The sequence below is a fragment of the Felis catus genome, chromosome E1 (genome assembly GCF_018350175.1).
Source record: "Felis catus isolate Fca126 chromosome E1, F.catus_Fca126_mat1.0, whole genome shotgun sequence".
Taxonomy (NCBI): Eukaryota; Metazoa; Chordata; class Mammalia; order Carnivora; family Felidae; genus Felis; species Felis catus.
The window spans coordinates 34,731,075-34,755,644 of NC_058381.1; the positions used below are offsets into that span (position 1 = coordinate 34,731,075).

The 24,570-nt window shown below is 51.9% G+C and overlaps 1 protein-coding gene and 1 long non-coding RNA gene across 16 annotated transcripts in view; one reads left to right on the plus strand and one right to left on the minus strand.

Moving 5' to 3' along the window:
• SPAG9 (sperm associated antigen 9) overlaps positions 1-8,627 on the plus strand; it is a 131,912-nt gene extending 123,285 nt beyond the window's left edge. For 9 of the 14 annotated variants that reach the window (XM_023244410.2, XM_023244412.2, XM_023244411.2 and 6 more), the window contains 4 exons: positions 343-381; positions 1,330-1,506; positions 3,222-3,371; positions 5,045-8,627. In XM_023244410.2, coding sequence (XP_023100178.1) covers positions 343-381; positions 1,330-1,506; positions 3,222-3,371; positions 5,045-5,160 — 482 coding nt within the window. In that variant the 3' untranslated portion in view covers positions 5,161-8,627. The remainder of the gene's footprint in view (positions 1-342; positions 382-1,329; positions 1,507-3,221; positions 3,372-5,044) is intronic. The other 5 variants (XM_023244414.2, XM_023244416.2, XM_019817686.3 and 2 more) reach the window with 1 other exon arrangement.
• A 2,834-nt stretch (positions 8,628-11,461) lies between these two features.
• LOC102902331 lies at positions 11,462-23,605 on the minus strand. 2 transcript variants are annotated; one of them, XR_002149104.3, is made up of 5 exons: positions 23,330-23,605; positions 17,716-17,878; positions 13,444-13,643; positions 12,255-12,404; positions 11,462-11,820 (listed from the first exon to the last, which is right to left on the minus strand). It is a non-coding gene; the product is annotated as an uncharacterized LOC102902331 (long non-coding RNA). The 2 variants fall into 2 exon arrangements; XR_891088.4 differs by lacking the exon at positions 13,444-13,643 and having other exon boundaries at positions 23,330-23,596.
• Between the last annotated feature and the right edge of the window lie 965 nt (positions 23,606-24,570).

Genomic DNA, 24,570 nt, shown 5'->3' on the forward strand with positions numbered 1-24,570 from the left:
AGCCACCCAGGTGCCGCTTGAACAGGATTTCTTAAAGGAAAAGGGGAAATAATAGCATTTAGAAAGTGCTCTCTGTTAAGTTGTTCTTTGAAATTGCTTTATAATTAAGAAAAGCAAAATCCCAGTAAATCAAATTGTCCTTTTTGAGCAGAGATATTCTACAGAGGCTTTGGTAAGAACTTTTCATGTTGGTATTATACCAAGCTGGACTTTGTTAGTGTAGTCAGGGGCTTGGAGTGCCAAGCTGGCAGCTGGAAGAGAAGCCGCGAGAGTGGAGGCTCATGGTGGTGTTGTCCCCTGCCGTGCGCCTCTCCATGTCCCTTTCCTCCTCTCTCACTGTAGCCGTAATCCTCCACCAGGGACGCTTACTGGGGCTGAGGGGTAAGTGCAGATCCTGAACCCAGCTCTTCTTCCTGGCTTCTGATGGCCACTGGGAGGCTGTCCTCTGGCTCTAGATGCCCTCTTGAATGTTCTTAAATGCCATCCACTCGCAGTCACTGCATCGCAGCAGGTGTCCTGTCCGTTTTGTTTTTTAATATTTGTTACACGGCCACCAAACTACTGCTCAGCGGCTTAGTGTATTTATCATCTTTTGTTGCAGCTGAACTTTCTTTCGGACTTTGTTTTCCTTCCAGTAAAAACACGAAACATCTCTTAAAACTGTCATTAATCTCCATTGTTTACTCTTGTTACCAGCCATGTTTCTTTCATTCACTTACTGGCCCATGGAATGGGGATGTTTTGTGAGTCTGGTTGTTCTAAAATAATGCAGCAAACCACCAGTCTGGTATAAATAAAAGCCACCTTATTGTCGTGGCTGGATCCTTTAAACACAGCTTTTTACCACCCACCCCCCACCCCCCAAGAGAGATATTCTTACCACAGGGGAGAAAAATCAGAAGGTAGACTATGAAATTTTTATTGAAAAATATACAAATTTACTTTAAACGGTGTAACTGGTTAGTCTTCTAAAATGGGGATTAAAAAAACAACAACAACATAAAATAGACATCCCTAAGATTCAAATCTGGGTTTTTTTTAAATGTTGCCTTTTTTTTTTTTTTTAATTAATAGATATGTTTAAAAAGTAAGCTTAGTTATTGCTAGACTGGCAAAATCCCCTACTCCATTTACTGAGGTACTTAAAAATAACTAGCATGCTATATTATCTTTTTTTTCCCAGCTTTGTCTTGAGTTGGCATTGCTGCCCTTGTTTTTATCTCAACTGGCTGTAGCTTTTAGATAATATCATAAGGATTAACCAGTAACATCCTGCATCATCACTGTTTCCTAGGGGGAAATATTTGGTATTTGGTTTTTCTGTTGCAGCAAATAAAACCTCAGGAGCACCAGGAAATCGTCCTGGAAGTGTAATCCGCGTATATGGTGATGAAAACAGCGATAAAGTGACTCCAGGGACATTTATACCCTATTGTTCAATGGCACATGCCCAGCTTTGCTTCCACGGGCACCGGGACGCAGTGAAATTCTTTGTGGCCGTCCCAGGTGGGTTAGATTATTCTGTCGAGAAGTTGCATGTAATCATCTCTTCTATCCCTTGGTCCGCTATCTAGTCTAATGCTAAGTACTGGTATTACAGATAATTCCAATATATTATATGAAAAGTTGTATAATTGGAGGTTTTTTATAATGGATAAAGCACTATAGGGATATTTGAATGAAATTGCTTTGGAATCTCTCCTCTCTCCCCCAAGACGAACTTGTTGATTTTTATGTAAGAGACGTGCTTGCTTTTGAAAAGCAGTGGTACTATTTTGTCACCGCAGGGTTCCAGAAATGGTCCTGGCCGAATAAAGGAGATGGCTAGAAGGAAGCCCCTGTCATCAGAATTGTGTACAGGAAGGGATGGAGAACACACTCGGGTGCCTGTAGCACTGTTGTGGCAAAGAGCAGCAGGCTAGGGGTCCCTGCCTTGCTGCTCACATAGTTCTCTTGAGCGCGTCACTTAACCTCTGTGACTGGTCCTCATTTCCTTTTTTTTTTTTTAACTTTTTTTTTTTTCACGTTTATTTATTATTGAGAGACAGACATGGAGCGTGAGCAGGGGAGGGGAAGAGAGAGGGGGAGACACAGAATCCGAAGCAGGCTCCAGGCTCTGAGCTGTCAGCACAGAGCCTGACATGGGGCTCCAACTCACGAACTGTGAGATCATGACCTGGGCCGAAGTCCGTCGCTTAACCGACTGAGCCACCCAGGCGCCCCCTTTTTTAAGAATTTTTTTAATGTTTATTTCTTTTTGAGAGAGAGAGAAAGACAAAGCACAAGCAGGGGATGGGCAGAGAAAGAGGGAGACACAGAATCTGAAGCAGGCTCCGGGCTCTGAGCTGTCAGCACAGAGTCCAACGTGGGGCTCGAACTCACAAACAAGGAGATCGTGACCTGAGCCGAAGTCGGACTGAGCCCCCCAGGTGCTCCTCTGGTCCTCATTTTCTAAGTGGATGTGACTGATCTCTGCTCTGCTGACCTCACTTGTGGTGAAAATTAATGAAAGTGCTCTAGAACTATAAAGCACCATGTAGGTGAGAGGTGTAGTGGTGATATCCGGTGACAAATGTTCTGTCCGCTGACGATACTAAACTGATGTGACTGACCACCTGCAAGCAGGACCCACGCCTGGAAGTTTTCCCCCTAGGGTTTCTGTCCCATTTCATGCTCAAAGATTCGACCTTACAACTTAAACTTTAGAGTAAGTGGCACATGTACTAGTAATTTATTTGCCTAATCTAAATTACAAATAAGATGTATTTTTCTTAAATATGAGAGGAAAACCATGGATTTGAAATATTTGAAATATTAATTATGAATATCCAAACTCATAGCACTTAAGTTGAAGACCTTTTTCAGTGTCTTACACAAATTCACATGTACCTTTTCTGGAGCCCCTCAGATCAAACGATGTAGATTGTAATACTCTGAAGCAGGCAGCCAAGACCTGCCTGGCCATACACAGGTCTCATAATGGATTTGGATCCATTCCTGCTTTGGCACAAAATGGCTCTACTTAGATTTTCAAATTGGGTTCTTATGACTCTTATAGGTGTTTTCTGATCACGTAGAGGCTTCTGGCATTCCCAATACTTTGGTTGTATCACAATATATTTACCTTTTTATTCAACTTTCTGAAAATATTCAGAGAAAATGAGCCTTCCCCCACCCCAGTCCGTGATAAGTAATAGTCACTTCTTTTCTGGCACAAATAGGTCAAGTCGTCAGTCCACAAAGTGGCAGCGGTGGCACAGATCTAACAGGTGACAGAGCAGGGCCATCTGCACAGGAGCCTGGCAGCCAGACGCCCTTGAAGTCTATGCTCGTCATCAGTGGAGGAGAGGGCTACATTGACTTCCGAATGGGTAAGTCGTTGGTTCTGGGAGCTCGGTTTCCATTGTGTTCTGTAACCCCGTGCTGCCAGCACGGAGCCCGACACGGGGCTCAGACTCTCCAACCACGAGAGCATGGCCTGAGCCAAAGTCCACAATTGAACACTTAACCGGCTGAGCCACCCAGGCACCCCTAGCATAACGTTTTTAAATGTAAAAACCAGACCAGAGTTTTTACGTTCTTAGATTGTGTCTTGAGCCTTTTAAAGCATGCCCCGGCACACAGTTTGACCTTGCTGTGGAAGGAGGTGGGTAAAGGAGAGTCTGGCCTGCAGAGAAACATGCAAACCTTGAGGTGCTTTTCTGCTGTCCCTGTTCCCGGCTGATGGTAGTGATGTTTTCTTTGCCCCGCTGACGTTCAGGGGAGACACGTGACAGAACTACAGCAGGTGGGCGGTGTGTCTTGGCCCCTGAGGCCAGAAGTAGGGAGGGTTCCGCCAAAGAGCCTGTGCCATGAGACCAGTTGTTCAGCTGGTTAGAATAGCCCTGCTCTGCTGCAGCAACACCGCTGATGCACCTTTGCTTTTGTTTTTGTTTTTTTTATTTTCTTTACATGTTTGTTTATTTTTGAGAGACAGACAGAATGTAAGGGAGGGGCAGAGAAGGAGGGAGACACAGAATCGGAAGCGGGCTCCAGGCCCTCCGCTGTCAGCTCAGAGCCTGACTCGGGGCTTGAACTCAGAAACCGTGAGATTGTGACCTGAGCTGAAGTCAGGCGCTTAACCGACCGAGCCCCCCAGGTGCCCCCTGATGATGCACCTTTGGAGAGAGGAGTATGGTTTGCTTGCACGGGGCCTTGGAGAGCAGTGTCTGATCAGGACCTCATTTCTCGAGTTCACTTAGCTATTTCTGGGAGAACCTATAGCCTGTCTGTGACTTCAGTCTCATTTCTTCATCACCATACTGTCCGCTCACTACCTGTCCTAAACTTGACAATCATGGGTTGAAGAAGCTCAGTGTCGGGGCACCCCGCTGGCTCAGTCGGTAGAGCATGCGACTCTTGATCTCAGGGCTGCGAGCTCGAGCCCCATGTTGGGTGTAGAGATTGCTTAAAAATAAAATCTTAAAAACAGAAAAAAACCCAAAAACTCAGTATCTCAGTACAGTGAGTAGCGAATCTGCTGTCTCCTACTGCTAGGAGTATGTGAAACAGTTTCTGTTTCTGTGTGCTCTTATGGGTTGTCTCTGATTGGAGAGCTTTACTGTCACCGACGACAAGCAGGGGTTGCTTGGATGTAGCTAGTTTGGTGTGTGGGCGCTATCTCCACGCTTTCACATTTATAGTCCCATCTAGTCTCACTTCTCAGTTTGAAATAAATGAGAGTAGACCCTGTCCCTTTGGATCGACAGAGGGTTGGATGGCTTTGGCTTCTTGGCTTCTCCTCATTTCTGTTAATGTCAGCGTGCAGACGTATTGGGGTCAGTTTCCAATGTAGTATAGTGAACTCACTTTTATCCTTGTGGTCTGAAAAATGAATTCGCCTTTTTAGAAGTTGGGCGAGTGAAGGTTCTGACCCAGGGTATTTCTTGTACCGTGTGCTCTGGAAGGGGAGTCAGCCGGGTTTTGTGCACACTGTTCACAGACGTGTACATGGGCTTGTGTGTTCCATGCTCCACCTAACCCGAGTCTCCTTATCGCCCCCCAGGTGATGAAGGTGGAGAATCAGAACTTCTTGGAGAGGATCTTCCACTTGAACCTTCTGTCGCCAAAGCAGAAAGGAGTCACCTGATAGTGTGGCAAGTGCTGTATGGCAATGAGTGAGCACATAGGAAACCGGTGGAGACAGGGAAGCTGTCTCTTCTGCATGGTTTATTTTCCCTTTCCCCTTAATTTAATGCTCTCTTTGTGAAATCAGTTTCACCACATCATGTGTGAGCATTCTTTTTTCCTGTTAACTTTCTATCACAAGACCTGTCCTTCCCGTAACAATACAGGAACTAGCTGTTTTACTGCACCAGTGTTCCAGGCGATTTCAGTACGTTATGAACAAATCAAAGAATGTTTACTCTCTGCAAACTGAATTCTAGGAAGCAATCCAGATGTGGTTCACTCTGCCACAGCTGATGTCACTCACTTCGTTTGATGGGGTCACTTTTGAGCTGTCGCTAATAATGGAATCCATGGGAACACTTGATAAGTGGAACTACACCATTTGGTACAATTATAGTCTTCCCCGTGTATTATAAAATTGACACAAACTAGTATCAGGTGGGTTATCAGGAGGTCTCTAAGTGTCCCAGGGGGCTAAAAGCTAATTGTAAATTACTTTCACTTTCAAATCTGACAAATCTTGTTTATATATGGTATATAAAACCTTGTTTTCATCAGATTTGGGGGGGGTTTTATATTGAAGAAATTAAGACTACACTATTTAAATAAAAGATTCCTGTTTCTGACTTATTAGAGCTCTACAGTTTATGAGGCCTGCTCTCTGGATATTGTGATGATGATTCTTTCTGAGACTAGTCTCCCTCGTTTTCATACTGACATGTCGGAGAGGGTTATCGTTGATACAGCTCAGAAGATCGCTTCAGCAGTGGGAGGATTTGTCTTTGAGGAAATTGTGTTTTGGGTTCCTGTATCAATGGATGGTGGTGGTTGGTGAAGGTTTCTCCAGGTAAAACATTCACCTGTTCACCAGTGGTGCTGGGACTGCTCTTGCCGGTTCACAAGAGTAAAGCAGCAGCCGTGATACAGTGGCCTGTGAACTGAAGGAGGGATTTGATTAGAAACAGTATTTTCTCTGGTTCTGTGTAGAACTACAGAACAACTAGCACTTGATATTTTGTATGTAAGTGACACCTTGAAGCTTTTGTGCCCTTTTGAGATGAAAATGCCACCAGCAAAGAGGAAGGCGATGAAGGGGAAGAAGACAAGGCCAAGATACCGTAAAGCGAGAGTTGACATGTTTATCTTTTTACTCATGACACCCATTTCAAAAGCTGAGTCCGGGTTTCACGGATTTTCTTGTTTAATAAGTTTTCAAAGACCATCACGCTGCAGTTCTCCCCCTCTCGAGCTTCTTGAAAAAATGCGTGATTTACCATTTCTTTAAGCAAAGCTAAATAGAAATTTAAGTGTTATTTTAAAAATATAAACCTGTTGAATAAGGGCCCCCGATCCCCAGAAGGAGTGCTTGAAGGAAAAGTAACCAAACACGGGACTCAGAGTGTAAGTGGTCTGAAGCACCGGGTGTTGGCTGTTTCTGAGCTGCCACGCAGAGGTATTTGTAAAAAGCGTGTCGCTGTCCTCAAGCATCTATGTGATTCAGCTAATTGATAAATACGTGGGATTTAATGAGCCGGAGGCAGCCTTTGGATCCACTGGGCCACGATGTGTCTGTGAGCACATCGTGTACACGGTGAAGCGGTGGCCACCAGAAAGGAACCCCCTTTGGCAAAAGCTGTGGTGAAAGGCTGATTTTTTTGCTCGAGATACTTAGTCACTTTTTCAAGGCACCAAAACTTAGGCCCCCTTTTCATAGCGTTCAGCTGTATTTTTATTTTAAATCTGAGCCACTTTGGGCACTACCTAAAAAAATCCCCACGTCGTCACAACATTTTTGGGGAGGAATTGTTGTATAATTTCACAAAAAGGAGACACCAAAGTGTTTGGGAATTTTAATCTCAAGAAATAAACATCCCAGAGTCAGACCCCACTTGCTGTTCAGTTTGTACACGTTTGTGTGATCAAATGTAATTTAGGAAATCAGGAGTTAAAAGATGAAAAATGCGTACATGTTCCAGTGGTTCTAATTGTTCTTACTGGCTTTAGTGTAGGGGTGTAGCTATTTTATCTAAAGCCGTCAGATTATCTGTGGCCCTGTTCATTAACATCAGGGACTAGAGAGAGTACAGAAATGCTTGTACAATTTGTTTTAAGGGCTTGTCCTTATATAATTGTAATATCGTTTAAGTATCTTCTGCAGATCACTTTACTTTCCTCCCCCTCCCTTTCCCCAACAATAGGTTTATATTCTTGTAACGTTCACTTTGGTCAAGGTGGTAACATTCACTTTGGTAAGAACCAAAATGTAAGCTTCTTGCGAGCTTACAGGGAAGCGTTGGTGCACACTGCCTATAGCTTCCAACTCGAGGGTAGAGAAGAGGCTCGAATACCTCGGGTTGGTCTCTCCATGTAAAAAATACATGTATTGCCCCTGTTGGAAGAAATAAGGGATACCCGAGAATTTTCTCATTTTGTTATGCGTGGGTTATGTATGAGGTTGAACCATGTGAAGTTGGCCGACGCTCGACCGTTGCTAATCTACACAAATGTCAGTATCACATACCCCAACCCGATGCTTACTATGAAATGCAGGTTAAAATCCCTGGGAGGCAAAGGGAGAATGTTCTTGAAGAACTACACCATTTTGAGAGTGTTTGTCTCCAACCTGTGTGGATCTACATTTTTTAAACAGGAAGGGATATCTTAATAGATGCAGCTTGTTGAGAGTGTAAAACATTTTGAGCACAAAGTATGCAGCACATAACTTTTCAAATGAAGTGTGTTTGCATAGAAAAGATGAAAATACATTCTCTCAGTTGCTGTATTGTTCATTTCTTGTAAAGGTCTTACTACATTTGAGAATAGACCCTTTAACATAGGCTGCCTTAGTAACAAAACAAAGCAAAACAATTGTCTCATAATATTAACTGTCCTAAAGAATGTGCGTCTTTCTTGCAAATGCTGTGGAACTGAATATTTATTTCCTTGTGAGTATTATGACCGTTACCAAAGGACTCCACCAGATTTAGGGCTCTTCTTAATTGATCATGTTGAGAAAGGGACTCGTTTGGCCCCCGTTTGTAACATGGGAAGAGTAGAGAAGAGAGAATTAAATGTGGAAATCATCAGTGCTTTTCTAACAGGGTGACGCTGTTTTGTAACACTAAATGTCTTCTTCTTTCTCTTAAAAAATTAAGTTTTTATTATTAATTTTGTCGTACATTTCTCAATATATTTGAATATATTTTAACCATTTTATGTTCTGAATTTGTTTTTTTGTCCTAGACATTTTATCCAGACTTTTACTGGCCTCTATAATCTGAGAAATGGGTTCTAGAGTGTCCCACTTGTTGTCTCTTAGAGGCTGAGGCTTCATTTCTATGAGCAAAAAGCTCACTTAGCAATGTAGTTATTTCGGTATTTATTTCTATTATGGAATCCCTGGGGTTCGGAATGTAACTTTGTACATGAAATATATATAAATATGTATATGAAACACGTATGAGGTCCAGTGTATTTTGTTTTGTTTTTGCCTTTCCTAGGGGTCTGGACTTGGTTTTTATTCAACAGTCTAATCATCTCCCCCCATCACACAGGGCATTTCTGAGGGTGAGGACTGTCACCCTTTGACACTGACTGAAGGTGAGCAGTGGGGAATGCAGGAAGAACACGTCTGCTCGGCTCACATGTTCAAATGAGATGTGAGTAATAGACAATAGGGCTTTCTAGAAATGTGGGCGTGCTGAGTAACAACCCACGCATGATACAAGGCATACCATTTGCCAGGTTGACTCAGTAACGAGAGACAGGCTGTAATGTAGATGTTAAGAATACAGTGTGCTTACTTGTGACCCATTTGCTTGGGAGAGACTCTGGAAGGAAGGATGATTATAAAACTAATCATGTGGTAGCACGATGTGAACCCACATTCAGTGCAGTGGTATTCAGTCCAATCCGGCGTATTTTGTTTACAAGAAACGTGGGGTTCTGACGTGACGGTAAAAGTAGCCCCGATCAGCATATTAACAGGACAGTTCACTCGGTGAAGGCACAGCCGTCCATCCAGTTGAGGTTGGATGCCCTGGAGTATAACTAATAGCCTGGCTCATTCCTGCTTGACAGGACCTTCCCCAACTGCCCCTCAGTCCTCCGGGGCCTGCCAAGTCATTGTTTTGGAAACTGATGAATTCTTTTCAGCCTCATTCAGTCATTTTACTGAGCCAGCCAGGCTTCAGGTGAGAAGCCAGGGGAGCAGCACAGGAAAGGACACGTTCATTGTGGTTTTTTGTTGGGGGAACGGGACTGGAACACTGTCCTCAGCACGGGAACTGTGGCCGGCAGTCCCACCCTGTGGGGAAACTGTCTTTCGGGCTCTCGTGGAGAGAGACTGCTTAAGCCCCCGAGCTCCCCCTCACCAGGCCCCCAGGCTTCTCCCATTCTGTGTAGGCAGGAGAGCCCTGGTGACCACAAAGGGCACGGGCTTAATTTTCTGCAGTGGCCAATTTGTTAGGAAAGATTTTGTAGTGAGGGACTTCTCAGAATGTCTTAAATACTCATAATAATATAGTTCAGTTTTATTTTATTTTTAAGTTTATGTATATATTTTGAGAGAGAGAGGGAGCACAAGCTGGGGAGGAGCAGAGAGAAGGAGAGACAGAATCTCAAGCAGGTGCCACACCGTCCCCGCAGAGCCCTGTGTGGGGCTGGAACTCGGGAGAGCAGGACCTGAGCCGGGACAGAGAGTCGGACGCTTAACAGATTGTGCCGCCCAGGCACCCCAATACAGTTCGGTTTTAAACTCCTTCCCTTTAGAGACTTGGGTGGTATACAGTGGGAAAGAAGGCTCTAGACCTGTCCAAGCTCTACCCCTACGGTGACCCTGGGCAAGTCACTTTATTTAACGTGGCACCCCAGAAACACTCATAAAGGCATAAAACTCCACCCCTGAATACTGAACTGGACTCTGCTGGGCCTGGACCCAGGCATCTGTGAGGCGTCGCAGGTAAAGTGTGATGTGTGGCTTCTGCTGAGGAATAACACCTTCGGACCTCCGGTCTGTCACGTGTTAAAGGAGGGTGGCGTATCCGGGTGATCTGAAAAAGCCCCGGCTCCAGCCCTCTCTGCTTCCGTGACTCTGGCTCTTTGGCCTTGGTCTGTTGTCTGTACAAATACCAACCATACCCACCTGCCTGCACACCCAGGGTTTTGCCCAGTCCCCCGGGAGGCCCAGATGTTTTAATTTCTTAAAACGTCCAATTTAGCAGGACGACACTCCTCGACTTTATGTCCCAGCAGAACACTGGCTCCCAGCCACAGACAAAAAGTACTTGTGATTTGATCTGAGTTGAGGCCCAAAGGAGAGGCGGGCAGAGCACCAAGCCCCTGCCTTAGGGCACCAGCAACTTCCTGTAGGAGCTGCAGCTCTGCCCCCCCCCCCCCCCCCGCGCCAGGCTGGGGGGAGGGGGGGAGGAGCGCGGGGGTACGGCCAGGCTCACCCGCAAGCTTGTTCCAGAAATTGCTTCCTTCTTCCTCTCCCCTCAGAAGTGTCCTATTCTATTGGAGTATTTGCAAAAACAGACACCGGGTGATTCTGCTCCTTCCATCGGGAACAGCTGCTTGAGAGGAGCTCCAGCCCATCTGGATTCAGACACATCTGTTTTCCAGGAGCAGAAAGCTTCATTCATTCTTAGCTGGTTCTTAGCAGCACATGGTGACCCGCCAGCAGGCGTGATCACCCCAGGCTCAGCCCATTACTCTGCACTTTTTGATTCATGGATACTGGAAGCTTAGGGTACTTTGAACTTACTGCTACCTTAAGAGTGTAAAGGGGATATTTCGTCTCCCACTCACTCGGTCAGGCTATCTTGTCACACACACACACACACACACACACACACACACAGGCCCCAACCCTTCAGATGTTACCGTGACTAGCCTGCATTTGCGTAACATCTAATAGCACTTTCTGAAGGTGTTTACTCATAAAAGTAAATGAGGTGATCCAGAGGCCTGGCTGGCCCTGGGAGGGGCCCTTTGCCCATTGGTAAACAGGTCCAGCTGACAGAAGTAAAGGCTTCGGGTCTTCACTGAGGCTGTAACCAGACGACGCCACCCTCGAGGCCACTGCAGGCGTGTTGAGAGAAGCACCAGCTCTCAAGCCAGACCTGGGTGTGAATTCTGGGTCTACTGCTGCCTAATTTTGTGACCTTTCACTAGTCACTTACCCATTCTGTTTCTTTATTTCATTATTATTATTTTTTTAATGTGTATTTGTTTTTGAGAGACAGAGAACAAGCAGGGGAGGAACAGAGAGAGAGGGAGACACAGAATCCGAAGCAGGCTCCAGGCTCTGAGCTGTCAGCACAGAGCTTGATGCGGGGCGCGAACCCACGAGCCGTGAGATCGTGTCCTGAGCCGAAGTCAGACACCCAACTGACTGAGCCACTCAGGTGCCCCAATGCAGCGTATTCTTATTTCCAGTCCAGCAGTGTTCTAGACGTTGTCTGTCCTAAAAGAAGTGGGTTAGGAAGCACAGGTAACATGGGCCTACATCGGACCTTTCGGTGAATACCTTTCTCTGTTGCTCTGCCCTCCCCAATTTAAGGACAAGGGGTGTTCCATGAAAATTCAACAGCGGAGGAGACCCATATTCTCTTTCGCATCGAAGAGTTCATTTCATCCTGTGCAGGCACCCTGAGGGACAGATTGAAGCATGAAAAACGTGGTAAGGTTGACATTTTTGGATGCCACCGAAACATACTTATTCCCAATATCTGTTGCTTTATGGGAAGAATGAAATTCCCAGTTCCCGCATATACACGGGTTGGGAGCAGACATACAGAATTAAACAAAATATTAACATCAGATGCACGACATCAGATGCACATCTGTTAGGATTTTTGCAGGACGATTCCAGTGCAGACATACCCAAAAAGAGTGGGGTAGTCTTTCAAAGACTTGAATTTCCTCATCCGGGGTATTGTAAATAATGATACCTCATTCACAGCATTGCTGGAGATGGAGATAATGTAAAGTACCACGAACAGACCAGCATTTGTATCCTTCGCCCACTGAGGCCTCAGCTTCTTTCCCTGTTGGCCTTTTTCACGGAGCATGCTTCCCCTTACCTTTGGCTAGCCCGGGTGAGGGACAGGTCCCAGAGCGAACTTTCAGCTGCTGCCTTTTGCCACCTGTTGTTGGCCTGTTCTGCTTCTGTGGACACAGGCTTTTTATTTTGTAGGCAGTCTACATTTCTGTCTTGGGGAGGTTACCTGGGACTGTAAATAGGGAAACAGGAGCAAGTTTGACTTTTTTATTTTTTATTTTTTTAACTTTTCAAATTATTTTAGAGAGAGAGCAAGCGGGGGAGAGGGAGAGAGAAAATCCCCAGCAGGCTCCATGCTGTCAGCACAGAGCCTGACACGGGACTCGATCCCACAACTCTGGGATCATGACCTGAGCCGGAATCAAGAGTCGGACGCTCAACTGACTGAGCCACCCAGGCACCCCAGAAGTTTGGTTTGTTTTTAACCAGAAAAGACGCCACTGCTTAGTGGCATCTCCAGCATTTGCCCTTCCTAGAGGAGCCTGGCAGAAACTGGGCAGATGCCTCCGGGCAGCTGGGCTGATCTAGAGACCCAGTCTTGGGCTTTGCCCAACTGAGGGTTTATCAGACCATTCTGCCCCATATTGAGGCCCTGTTTCTGGGGCCCCGGGGACAGCCCTCTCTTCCAAAGACCCCTCTGGCGTGATACGACGTGAGCTCAAAGTCAGCATCTCAAAAACCAAGTCGCAATACAAAATTGTTCATTCTAGCCCCTCTCTGCCCTTTGATCCATTAAAAGTCATCTCCTGCCTTGGGCCCTCAGTTTTCCTTTAAGAGTCGTGGCTTGGCTTGGATGAACTCCAAGGCTTCTTCCAAGGTGACACCTCTGTAGGGGCAAGTCATCTGCACCACGTGCAGTTTCAGTTACGAGGATGAGTAGTAGCCTTCAGGCCCCGCCAGACCCTTGATGGAGGGAATTCCTATAACCTGTACCAGCAGGTGCAAACCAGCCGCTTCATTCGATGCACCAGTTTGTCTCTGAGGCGTCAAGGCATTACTTCTGTGAGTGGGAGGACTATTGTCTTAACTAAGAAGACAGGGACACCTGGGGGGCTCAGTCGGTTGGGCGTCTGACTTTGGCTCGGGTCTTGTGGCTCCTGAGTTCGAGCCCCATGTCGGGCTCTGTGCTCACGGCCCAGAGCCTGGAGCCTGCTTCCGATTCTGTCTGGGTCTCTCTGCCTCCCCACCCCCCACCCCCCCACCACACACACCCTGTGTGTGTGTGTCTCTCAAATATAAGTAAACACTTAAAAAATTATTTCTTTAAAAAGAAGACAGAAATTGTTGAGTTCTCTGGGTGCCGTGCTTCCCTGGAGTGTCTATCTTTTCCTTCTTGAACCTGGGAAGAGTCTACTTTAGGATGGCAGGTGAGCCTTCAGAGACATTCTCCATGGGGCCTCTCTGGCATCACCTGGGGGAAAAGGAGAAGTGGGCGTTGACAATTAGGTCCTTGGCTTCCCAGTATGCCCCCCGCCCAGAGCAGAAAAGGGGTGGGGGCATGGGAAATGAACTTGTTCTGGAAAGCTGCCTTGAAAGAGAGGCTGGGCTCTGCCCCCTTTCGAACACAAGGTGGCATCGCGTTGGTATTAGCCTCGCGTGTGTCAGCACCCAAAGACTGCCAGCCCCTCATCCCAGGCCAACCCAGACCAAGGAAGGTGCCTACTGGGGGGGTCACCTTGTACAGATAAGGTAAACACTTCCCGTTCCTAACAAGCACGCTGAGGCCCAGAGTGGCTGTTAACGCCGATAGCAGAGATCTGACTAGAACTCTCGACCCTTAGTTCAGTGCTCTTTCTACGAGGCTGCCTCTTGATTCTCAACAGCCCTGAGTTGCTCTTTCATTCACCGGGGTCAAGGAAAACCCCTTTTCTCAGCCTCCCCACCAAGGCAGCCCACAGCCTGGGGACCCGAAGGGAAGGCAAGGTGGGCCCACCGCTGAGGTGAGGGGGGGTTCATACGGGCGAGAGGAACATTGGCCCAAGGGATTAAAGAAGGGGGTTTTTGAAAGCATCCACACCACTGATGGGTGGCCTTTGAAGTCACAGAGGAATTTCTGCTGTGGCCACCTATGAATAAGGCTAAAGGAAATGTCACGGAGTCAGCTTAGGGAGCTGCTTCAATAGAAACTTCAGCCAAGGCCAATAATAAATGGGAGTTACATAACTCAGCAGGTCACAGCACTAACTAAGCCCTTTATAGGCCATCAATCCACATTTGTTTCCTGGATTTTATAACTGCTGCTGAAAAGGGGGAGCGGTGGGGGTGAGGATTAGAGGAAGAGGGCTGTGTGGCTGGACTCCGACTCCAAGCCCACACCACTGCTGGGGTTGGCCCTTGGGCATCCAGACGAGGGACCTTGTGCCGGGGAACCCGGACTCCCCCCGTCTCAGACTGCTCTGAGGAGCCACCAGCTTCAGGTGGCCCTCAGTTTTCTGTCACATGACAGGGTTGGGCAAGATGAATTCTAGGATCCCTTTCCACCCCACGGTTCTAAACATCAGGAGCAAAAGTGTAGGAATCAGGACCGCCTAGGGCCGCTCCCACCCGCACCACCACCACCAAAGGTGGTTGCAAGAAGCTGTTGGGTCCTCTTGGTGGCCAAGGGGGAGAGTGAGACTTGAAGCTTAATGGGGGCAGGCCCAAGGAGGAGATGAGGCCAGCCTGGGTGGGCTGGGAGCCAGGTCCCTTGCTGCGGCCTCCTCCATGGCCTGCAGGTGCTCTAGACCAGAGGGCCCCCCATGCACGCGTGCGCGCGCACACACACACACACACACACACACACACACGTGTCTGGAGGACAGTGGTATCTCGCGACAGCATTTGCCATCCTCAGGCCTGGGGAGTTCGATGCCTGAGAGCGTTCAGGGTTGCTCCAGGGCCCTTGTCAGGTGGTTATGAATGTCCCAAACCACAGCCAACAGACTCCATAGGTGGCTTCTGCCCCTCACCCCCCTGGGGTCAGGAAGACCACTCCTAATCACCCGCATGCCGTTCAGAGCTCCTCCGTCCTTGCCCAGCCTCCTGCACAAAGCTGCAGCAGAGAGGGCCCAGGGCAAAGCCGGAGGAAGGGCCTGGGAGCCACGCTTGGTGGGGGCGGGAGGACGGCAGAAGCCTTGTGGCTGTGGAGAATGGCGGGAAAGCTGGATGCGAAAGCTGGATGCGAGTGCGAACAGACAGAGGGATGAGGGTTCTCGAAGCAGCCACCAGGCTGCCCGGCCCTTCTTAGGGGCCAGAGCCCAGAACTTTCCTGATGGGAGCACACCTTGGGCAGGACGCCCCTGGCCAGCCAAGGAGCCCTCACAGAAGATGTCGGAGGTGGGACGGTCCACAGCCTCAGCGCCCCTGGGAAGGCAGGAGCACGGGGCGCTTGGGAGGAGGTGGGCAGTTTCCCAGGCGTGCCAGCAGCAGAGCAAAACTACAGAAGAAAAGGGAAAAGTCGGGGTGCCCCACCATCAGCAAGGAATTTCCAACTTAAGACAAAAACGTTTCCTCAGAGACGAGACTCCTGTGGCAGGAGAGTGCTCCTACCTGGAGAATGGTCCAGACCCTTTCGTGAGGCCCTTCCACTGGTACTCAGCCTGTCTGAAGTCCTTGGGTCTGGTCTCCGCCCTTCCTCAGTGCTTGCCCCCCCCCCCCCCCGGGCCGCTTCCTGTTCAGGAACAGCTGCAAGTCTGGGCTTGTCCCTCTGGTCAGCTGGGCTTCCAGACAGACATCCCAGCCTGACACCTTTGCTGGGTTTGGAAGGTGGTGGTGCCCTGTCTGCCCTCGACACCCACTCCCTCCTCGCACCGCATTGAACAGGTGCCTTAAGCTGAGACCCAGAGGTGGGGGGAAGGGGAGGGGTGGTTGTGGTTTGAATCCCCTGGATCCCCCAGTCTCAACAAGAGGCCCCCAGAAAGGGGGTCACAGGGTCCCACTCTTTCAACTGGCCTGACCCACCCTCCTCGAACGCAATCCCATAGGCTATTCTACCTGAGTCAGGTGGACCAGCAGAGCAGAGCTCTGGCCAGGGGGTAAGGGTTCTGATCCGGGCACCCCGGCCTCGTCTCAGGGGAGACGGCAGCGCCTTATTTGGGAACAGTTTTTGCAGCGAAGACACTTGACCCCACGGCCGCCGAGGCTGAAGGAAGGGCAGGTGCCAACTGCAGTGAGCTGGCCAGCTCCTGGCCTCAGCTCCACACCACCTTCAAAGGTCTTCTTGGTCATCCCCCTGCCTCTGCACAGGGCTCCTCCGACACAAATCCTCCTCTCCGCCTGGGGTCTTCCTGCTGAGTCTGAGGATTTTTTCCTCCGGTCGTCTCCCCTCTCTCTGCCCCCAAAGGGCAAGCGAAGGGGGCGGGCGGATGGATCACAAAGAGACCGAGGGAGACCCAAGGCTTGAGAGCAGAAACGGTGAGTGCCCAGGTTCCAACACAATTCACATGCCAGGAGGGCGGGCTCCTCCTTCCATGGCCTGCTTTTTCTTTGCTGAAAGGCTTAAGTGAGCACCGGATGGACTGTTCTAGAAACTCTGCCCCAGGCAGGGTAGAGCAGAAACACCAAAAGCATTGTGGAAAATTCTCCTGTGACGGTGAGAGGGTGGTCGGGATGTGTGCCCATCCCACCTCTGCCCACCTAGGCACAGGGTGTCCGAGGCCAAGAAAAGGCCTTAGGACAGGAAGGTCCTTTGCGAACACAGGGCAGGAGGTGGGCCTGGTCCCGGGTCCTACGTTTGCATTGCTTTCCTCAACCCTCAAGGCAGTGGTGAGGCAGGGGCTTCCCCAGCGGACAGAGGACTCCGAGACCAGGGTCTCTCTCCCCGGACATGAGGGGCAGGAGGAGACTCTCTCTTGTGCGACCTCTCTGTATTTAGCGGCCTCCTGACCTCTACCCACCAAATGCCAGTAGTACACGCTGTTGTGAGAACCAAAAATGTCTCCTGGCATTGCCAGATGTCTCAGGAGCAGACGCGCACCCGCTGGAGAACGGCTGTCTCACCCATCAGGCGTCCAGAGATTCTGGGACAGGCCCACATTTGAATCTGGATAGTCCGCCGCCTCTTTGGGGGTAAAAGTCCCCCTTGAAAATCTCTCCCCAGAATAAGGCTCCCACCTTCAATTTCAAGTTTATGGGCTCCAGGGGCTCATTCATGGAGTGACTGTTAAAAGTATCTGCCTCCAGAAAAAGCGGGTCTGGATGGAAAGCCGGCTGAGTCAGCCGGCCCACTTCCCTTGAGGGGGGGTGCCTGCTGTGAGGGCCCCTTGGGGACCCCTTGGGGGTGAGTGTGAGCTGGGAGAGAGACGTGAGGGCGGGGCAGTGGGAGGCGCCCCCTCCTCCCCCCCACCCCGTGTGGCCACGCCCCCGCATGTCCAGCAGCCCTGAGGCTGGGCAACCTCCCTCACCAGCTCGCAGACGGGTCGCCCTGACTCATGACCACTGGTTGCGACCTGGCGTTGTCTCATTCCAGAAGATCCCTGCTATGACTGAGCGACCTCAGCACTTACCCAGGGTGGACCTGCCCCTAAAGGCCAGTGGATGGGACCAGTGGACTCAGGAGGTGGCCTTTGGTTCTGGGTTCTGGAATGCGATGACGGAGGCAGTGGTGGGGAAGCTTGTAGACTCCAGGAACTTCCGCTCCCCCTGCTCTGTCGCATGCTGTAAAGACACCTGGAACGCAACACCAGATGCTAGTTCTCATTCCAGCTCTCTGGCCTCGGGTTCATGGTCTGTGAAATGGAGGTGTTGGACTGAAGGAGGGTCTCTGACAGCTGACGTGCACTGAGCATGTCCTATGTGGCAGGGTATTTACGTCCATCCTATCATATAACTCATGCAATGCTCTAGGAGGCAGGCACTGTGATTACTATCCTCATCTTACAGCTGAGGACGCTGAGCTCAGAGAAGTTCAGTAACTCGCCCAAGGCCACACAGCCAGTCAGTGGAGGGGGCTGGGCCCGTACCCAGGTCTGGCCCAGCGTCATTGCTGAGGGCAGCCGTCGCTCAGGTAAGAGGCCGGCTGACTGAGTAGTGGCCATGAGTATCAAGGATGGAAGAGGGAACACAGAGCGAGGAGGGGCCGGACCAGGCACCCAGCCCAGTGCTGGCAGGAGTGGAAGATGACTCCTGGGTTTGGAGCCCGAGGGACAGGAGGGCGGTGGTGCTATTAATAGACAGGAGAGTCAGGAGGAGGGGCAGGTTTAAGGCGAGATGATAGTGCATTCTCAGACACGTTGATGCTCATGTGCTCATAGTGGGACATTCAGGGCGAGATCCAGTATAATTAGGAAAGTTCAACGCGTACAAAAGTACCTCCAAACACCAGCAACCCCTCCCCCCCTCCCCACTTACCAAAATCGAACCCCCAGAGCCCTCGGCCACCAGCCCCGGGCTGAGGCTGCCCAGCGGGGTCTGCCCAAGCCCAAGTTCAAGTCCCACACTGACCGCTGGGGGTCACCACTGCCGCACAGAGGGAGGTGCGGCAGGCAGGCGTGCCACAGGGTCCACCTAGGGGAACGCAGCGGGGCAGAGGGGGCAGAGGTCTCGCCTTGTTTTAGGCGTGGGAGGGGAGGCTCACAAGACTCTGAGGGGCTGCTTGTCCCCAGGTTCCCAGGCACCTGGCAACACCACGGGAATTTCCGATTTACCTCCCGTCAAGTTCTGGGGACCTTAGAGCCCGAAGAGGAGAGGGAGCGGAGGAGCCCCCTTCCCTGAGGGCGCCGGGAGCGCCATGGGCCCAGCCGGTGGGGGGACACCGTGTCCAGGGCGCTGGGGGCCGGCGACCTCGGGCAGCTGAGCCAGGAGCAGGAGCCCAGCTGTTCCCAATCTCGAGTCTCCCCTGACATTTGCGTCAGCAGCTCTGCCCTTTGACCTTTAATTCCCGGGAGTGGAGGGTGGAGGCAGCTTTGGCGATCAGGACTAATTATTTGCAATTCGATTCAACCAGCAGTTTATTGGGGTTTGGCCTGGCCGCCTGCCCTCCTCTCCGCCGCCCCCCCCCCGCCCCCCCCAGTTTATAGCCTTGGCCTCCTTCGGAAGCTGGAAAGAACACAGGGCAGGGGTGGTTCCACCTGGGACACACCCCGGTTCCTCTTGTCTCCCGCTCCTGGGAGGGGCCTGTGGGCAATGACGCTTATAAAAGTGCTTTGAGACCCCCGGACAGAGGACGTGTCCCCATGGACACACCCAGCTCTGCCCGGTGCCCCCCAGGGCCGGCCTCCGGCTCCACTCTGGGCTTGCTGGGACACGTCCCAGGGTGGGTTGGCCAGGCCCGGAGGCGCTGGCCTCCCAGCCGCCTGTGAGTGGGTGCAGGGCTAGGAGGGGGGCAGACACCGCCCCAGCCACGGGGCTGCCCAGGTCCCGGGTCTCCTGTCGGTGTCCGGTGTCCCTCTATATTTGTCCTCTCCAAGGGGCAGGCAGCCAGCCGGCCCCATGACGTCTCCTCGGGGCCTGGGCTATTTTGGAGCCGGCCTTGGGGGGCTGGGGGAGGCAGGGGTGAGCGGTAAGGGAATGTTTCCTCCCAGCTCCAGGTCAGAGAAGAGGCTGAGGGCGTGTGGCACGGGGAACCGGCCCTGTGGCCTTTCTCAGAATTCCCTGCGCGGCTACTCAGATGTTCCTTCTGCTAGGGTTTCCTGGGGATGCCTGGGCTCCGGGGCTGTGAGGGCTGTCTGGGCAGGAACCCCAACCTCTTCTCCGCTCTCGGGGTTTTTCCAGCCATTGAGACATCGTCCCTCAGTGAAAACACAACTCCCTCCACTCCGGGTCTCACCTAGGACCAGAGCTAGCCCGGCGGCTCCCATCCGTCAGATTTCTCAGGGCACTGACGTTTCCAGAAAACAACCTAGGATCTGACACGGTCACCAGGTTTGTATTTTGCTGAGTTAGGGACATTAAAAGGAAATGTCAAAGGAAAGGTCCTTTTAAATACACACATGCACACGCACGCACACAGATGAAAATATATAGTACAAGTGAAAGGGCCTTGCTTCACATCGAGTGGGTCTGGCTCTGTGAAAACCTCACTATGTTGCCCTTATTTTTCTCATTTTGCCACAAACAGATGAGAACATGGCAACAGCTGGCAGTGGGCACCCTGTCCGTGGGCTCACATTCCAGGAACCACTGGGGCCTTGCAGTCCCCACCTGGGCCCAAGGACCAAGGTCAGCAGGGGACCCCCTCCCCCCCACCACTACCCTCTCCCGCTCCCATGCAGCACTTTGCTGCTTTCCGTCCTCCCCCCACCCCCAGCCCCAGTGTTCGCTGGAAGGGAGGCTGAGGACCGGTCTTGACACAGCTCTCAGGCTGTCTGGTCACTGTGCTGGTCACTGGCGCGGCCTGGCTGTCCCCATGCCCCTTTGAACCCCATCTGGACAGAGCCTCAGGCACCCGGAACATCGGCCACGTCCCGGCCTGTGATCTGAGACTAGTCCCAAAAGCGCCCTCCCTGAGCGTCCGTCCGTTCCTTGTTCTGTAAAATGGGTATACTGACTCCTCGTGAGGATTGAGTGAGAGAGTGTTTGTGAAAGTATTTTGTGGACTATAAAGCTTGGGCAGGGGTGGTTATTATTATTATGAGAAACTAGTAAATGGCTGAAGAAAGAGCGCCCCAAAAGCTGATCTCAGCTTCTGGGCACAAAGACAGTGCTCGCACCCACCCCCGTGTCTGTGATCTCGGGGCCCCTCCAACCCCACAAAGGAGCCAAGCAAGTCTGATCCCTGTGAGTCAAGGCGGCCTGGTCTATACCAAGGTCTTCTGCTTGAAATAGGGCGCAACCTCTGGCCTGTGCTCAGAGAAAGGGTCTGCCACTGGCAAAGGCTTCCATTTACTCGTGGTGGCCCCCCTGCGTGGTTATGGGTGTTGTCACCCCCTCAATTGTGGACAAGTGTGTGGAAAGCCTCCCCAAGAAGGAGGCCCTTTGCGGGGGATAAGGAGCCTTGGGTCTGAGGACTCCGGGAAGGTCCCATCCCTGAACTTCAAGGTATCCACAAAGGAGCCGACGTGAAGGACTCCCTGTCCCCCATCATCCTCTGTTTCTGGGGCAGAGACTAGGAAATACAACCCGTGTTCCCAGGCCATTTCCACCACTTCCTCTGGCATGTGGCTTCAGACACGTCCCTTTGCCTGTCTGAGCCTCAGTTTCCTCATCCGCAAAATAGGGATAAGAGTCCCTAACTCACGGGGGTTGCTGTAAGTGTCTATGGGATTATGTGTGAACGCCCCTGGAGGGGGCTCGCTCAAGAGGTCCCCCTCCCACCTTCCCACGAGGCCTTGGCGTAGCCACAGCTCCCCCCCCCAAAACAACCAAAGTGTCCCCAGGAAGTGTGGGCCGGTGGCTGAGCTGCCTCCTCCACCCAGTAGAGGATCCCCGGGAGGTTTCCTCGTCCCAGCCAGGCCCTGGCTCCCCCCACCCCCCGCCCCTTCCCCCCAGCTGCTCGGCAGCCAGTTGTCATGAAGTCATTGCCACCTTCCCCAGCCTGCAGCACCCCCCCCCCCCCACCTCCGCCCCCGTGCTGACATCCCATTTGGCAAAGAGGTTGGAAAAGCCGCTGACTCTTCCAGACCCTGAGTTCATGGACTGGTCAGGGCCTGTCAGCCACAGGCTGACCATGTGGGCAGAGGGGGTTTACAGAGCGAGGGAGAGGCCCCTCCAGGCTTTCACTCCCTGCCTCAAGCCAACCCCAGCTTCTGAGACACTCCTCCACTCCTCCAACACAACACACACACACACACGCACACACACGCACACACTCACACACCTCCACGTACATACCTGGACCTAGGTACGTGTGACTTGCCCCCCCCCGCACACTTGTATACACACTCTCCCCTTTCTGCTCCCACAGAAACCGTCCTACACACACACACCGAGATACCCACTCCCTCTCCATGTATAGAGTCTTTTACTCAGCCACTTACCCACGAAAGCACACTCTGAACCCACGTGTGGCTGCACGCACACATGCGTGTGCCCACACGGCATCTCCTGACACACTGCATGGGTTCCCGGCCACCACAAGCCGCTCAGAGCTGGCCATTCCTGACTTTCACCCCCGGCCTGTGCCCTTGGGCCCCCTCCAGCCGAGAGGAACACTCACAGACGGAGCCGGACTCGGAGTGGAGAGTCTCTGAGTCCCTAGACCAGGACCCCAGGCAGCCGGAGCCGAAACGGCTCATCCCAGCTGACCCCCCTCAGTCTTATTTGTGGAAACTGTGGCCCAGAGAGGGCAAGGGGATGGTCGAGCCACACAGCCGAAGTTCTTCCAAGTATTTCAAAATGCCGGAGAGCAGGGTGGAAAAGGAAGGAAGCACCCAGGCTCCTCCCTCCCTCACCGCCAGCCCCCTCAGACCTCCTGACTCAGTTCTTCCCTTCCCTGGGCAGAACCAGCCCCACGGCGGAACCATTCCTCCAGGATGACTGCCAAGACCGGGTGTTGTGCGAGACGTTCGCCCTCTGCCCTGGGTGCGGGTCACGCGAAGCTGCACAGGGGGAGGGGACCCACTGTTGAGACAAGACCCTCCCGGGCCCTCTTGTCCCCTGCCTCAGTTTCCCTCCTCAGGACTCAAGACCCGCAACAGCTGCCTGGACTGTGGCTCCAGGCACTGCCTTTGTGCCCTAGACCATCAGCTCCACAGGGGGAAGGATTTCTGCCTGGAACTGCGCCTGGCACCTAGCAGGTGCTCAGCAAAACTGTATCGCATGAACGGATAGGCCCTCCCCACCCCAGCCTCCTTTGTCATAATCAGGGGCCTGGTGCCCAGCTGCTTCCCATCGGCCAGCAGTGGGGGATCTGCCATGGGTGGCCGTGTCACCTTGGGCCAGTCACTTGCTCCCCAGAGCCTCGGCTGCACAGAGGAACGGGGGGCCACTGCTGCGGGGGCGTGCAGTTTATCTTAGGTGATTCCAGGGACCGTGTGGGGGGAGGGGGTCCAGTCTCGGGGCTGCCTCCTTCCCACTAAAGGAGGGAGCCCTCTGAGCAGACAAGGCTGGGGGCCCCCTCTTACAAACAAAACTGCCACCCAGAGCAGACCAACATTTTCAACCTGGGAAGCCACGGGATGAGAGTAGTTCTGAGTATTTCTCACACCTTTCCCCCAAACGCACCCACCTCTCCCAACTCACACGTGGCGGGTTCACCTGAGGGAGCCACGGGGCACCAGTTCCGGCCAACATCCTGCTTCCTGCAGGGCCCGGGGCGGGCACACAGGGGTGTTTGTTCATAATGGGCGGCAGGAGATGCTAATCGCCGCGGCTCGCCGGGCCCCAGCTGAAGGTCAGGAGGTAAGGCGACCCGTGGTTATAAATAACCGTGCCTGGCCCGGCCCCAGAGGGCAGTGCTTCATCTGCGCCCCTCACCGGGTCACCCTCCTCGGTCCCTGACTGTGGCAACCTAGCCTCCTAAAGCCCCAACCCGCAGGGATCTTTGGGGGCGAGGCGCAAGGTCACATGGGGCCCCTGGGCTGCCCTTGCCCGCGAGTGGAGGAGACGCAGGTGTTCTCTGCTGGGGTGGGGCGGGAGGCACCGAGGTGAACACAGCCTCACCCAAGGGCCCAAGGTGCAGAGAGGCCATGGACGTAATCCGGGGACCCACGCAGCCCGTACCCCTGCACTCTCACCTCCCACGCCAAGCCTGTCCCCCAAGCCCTGCCTCCCAGCTCATGGCTTGTGACAGCTGGTTGGCAGGGCCGCCCAGGGTAAGGCAGCCAGGGAGGGATAGCCCCAGGCCCGCTTCTAGGGCCTAAACTGTAACGGTGGCATTTACCTTGGGAATTGACCCCAGAGCTCCCCGCATCCTTGAGGCATCACGGAGCCAGAATCCCCAGTCTGGAGCTTGGGGAGTCTCGGAAATGGGGGCGGGGGGAGAGAAAGTCTGGTGGCACCAATGAGGGGCAAGCACAGCACAGGCACGGCAGACATCTGCCCACCACCTCCCTTTGCACAGAAAAAACAGGTGGGGTTAACCTGCTCCAGGGTGCGTGTCTTTTTCTCCTCAATTTTTTTCTTATTGGAGTTAAATATACATATAGAAGATTATATACGGAAAATCGCAGAAGTTGGAAGTGTACAAGCCCAGCATTCCCCGGGGAACCGGTACGCAGAAGCCCCCTCGGGACGCCCTCGCCACCCCCAGAGGGACCTGTCTCCCGACTCCCACCCCCACCTCAAGATTATGTTGGTGACATTCACCCATATATGTAGGGCATTTTCTCTCATTACCGGTAGCTTGCCTCCCTGTGACTTAACATTTTCCCCTGTTCTACTGTTGATGGACATTTGGGTAGGTTCCAGTTCCTGGCTGTCATGAATAGTGTCACTGTGAATATTCTAGTTCCTGTCTTCGTGACTCTATGGACACATTTCTG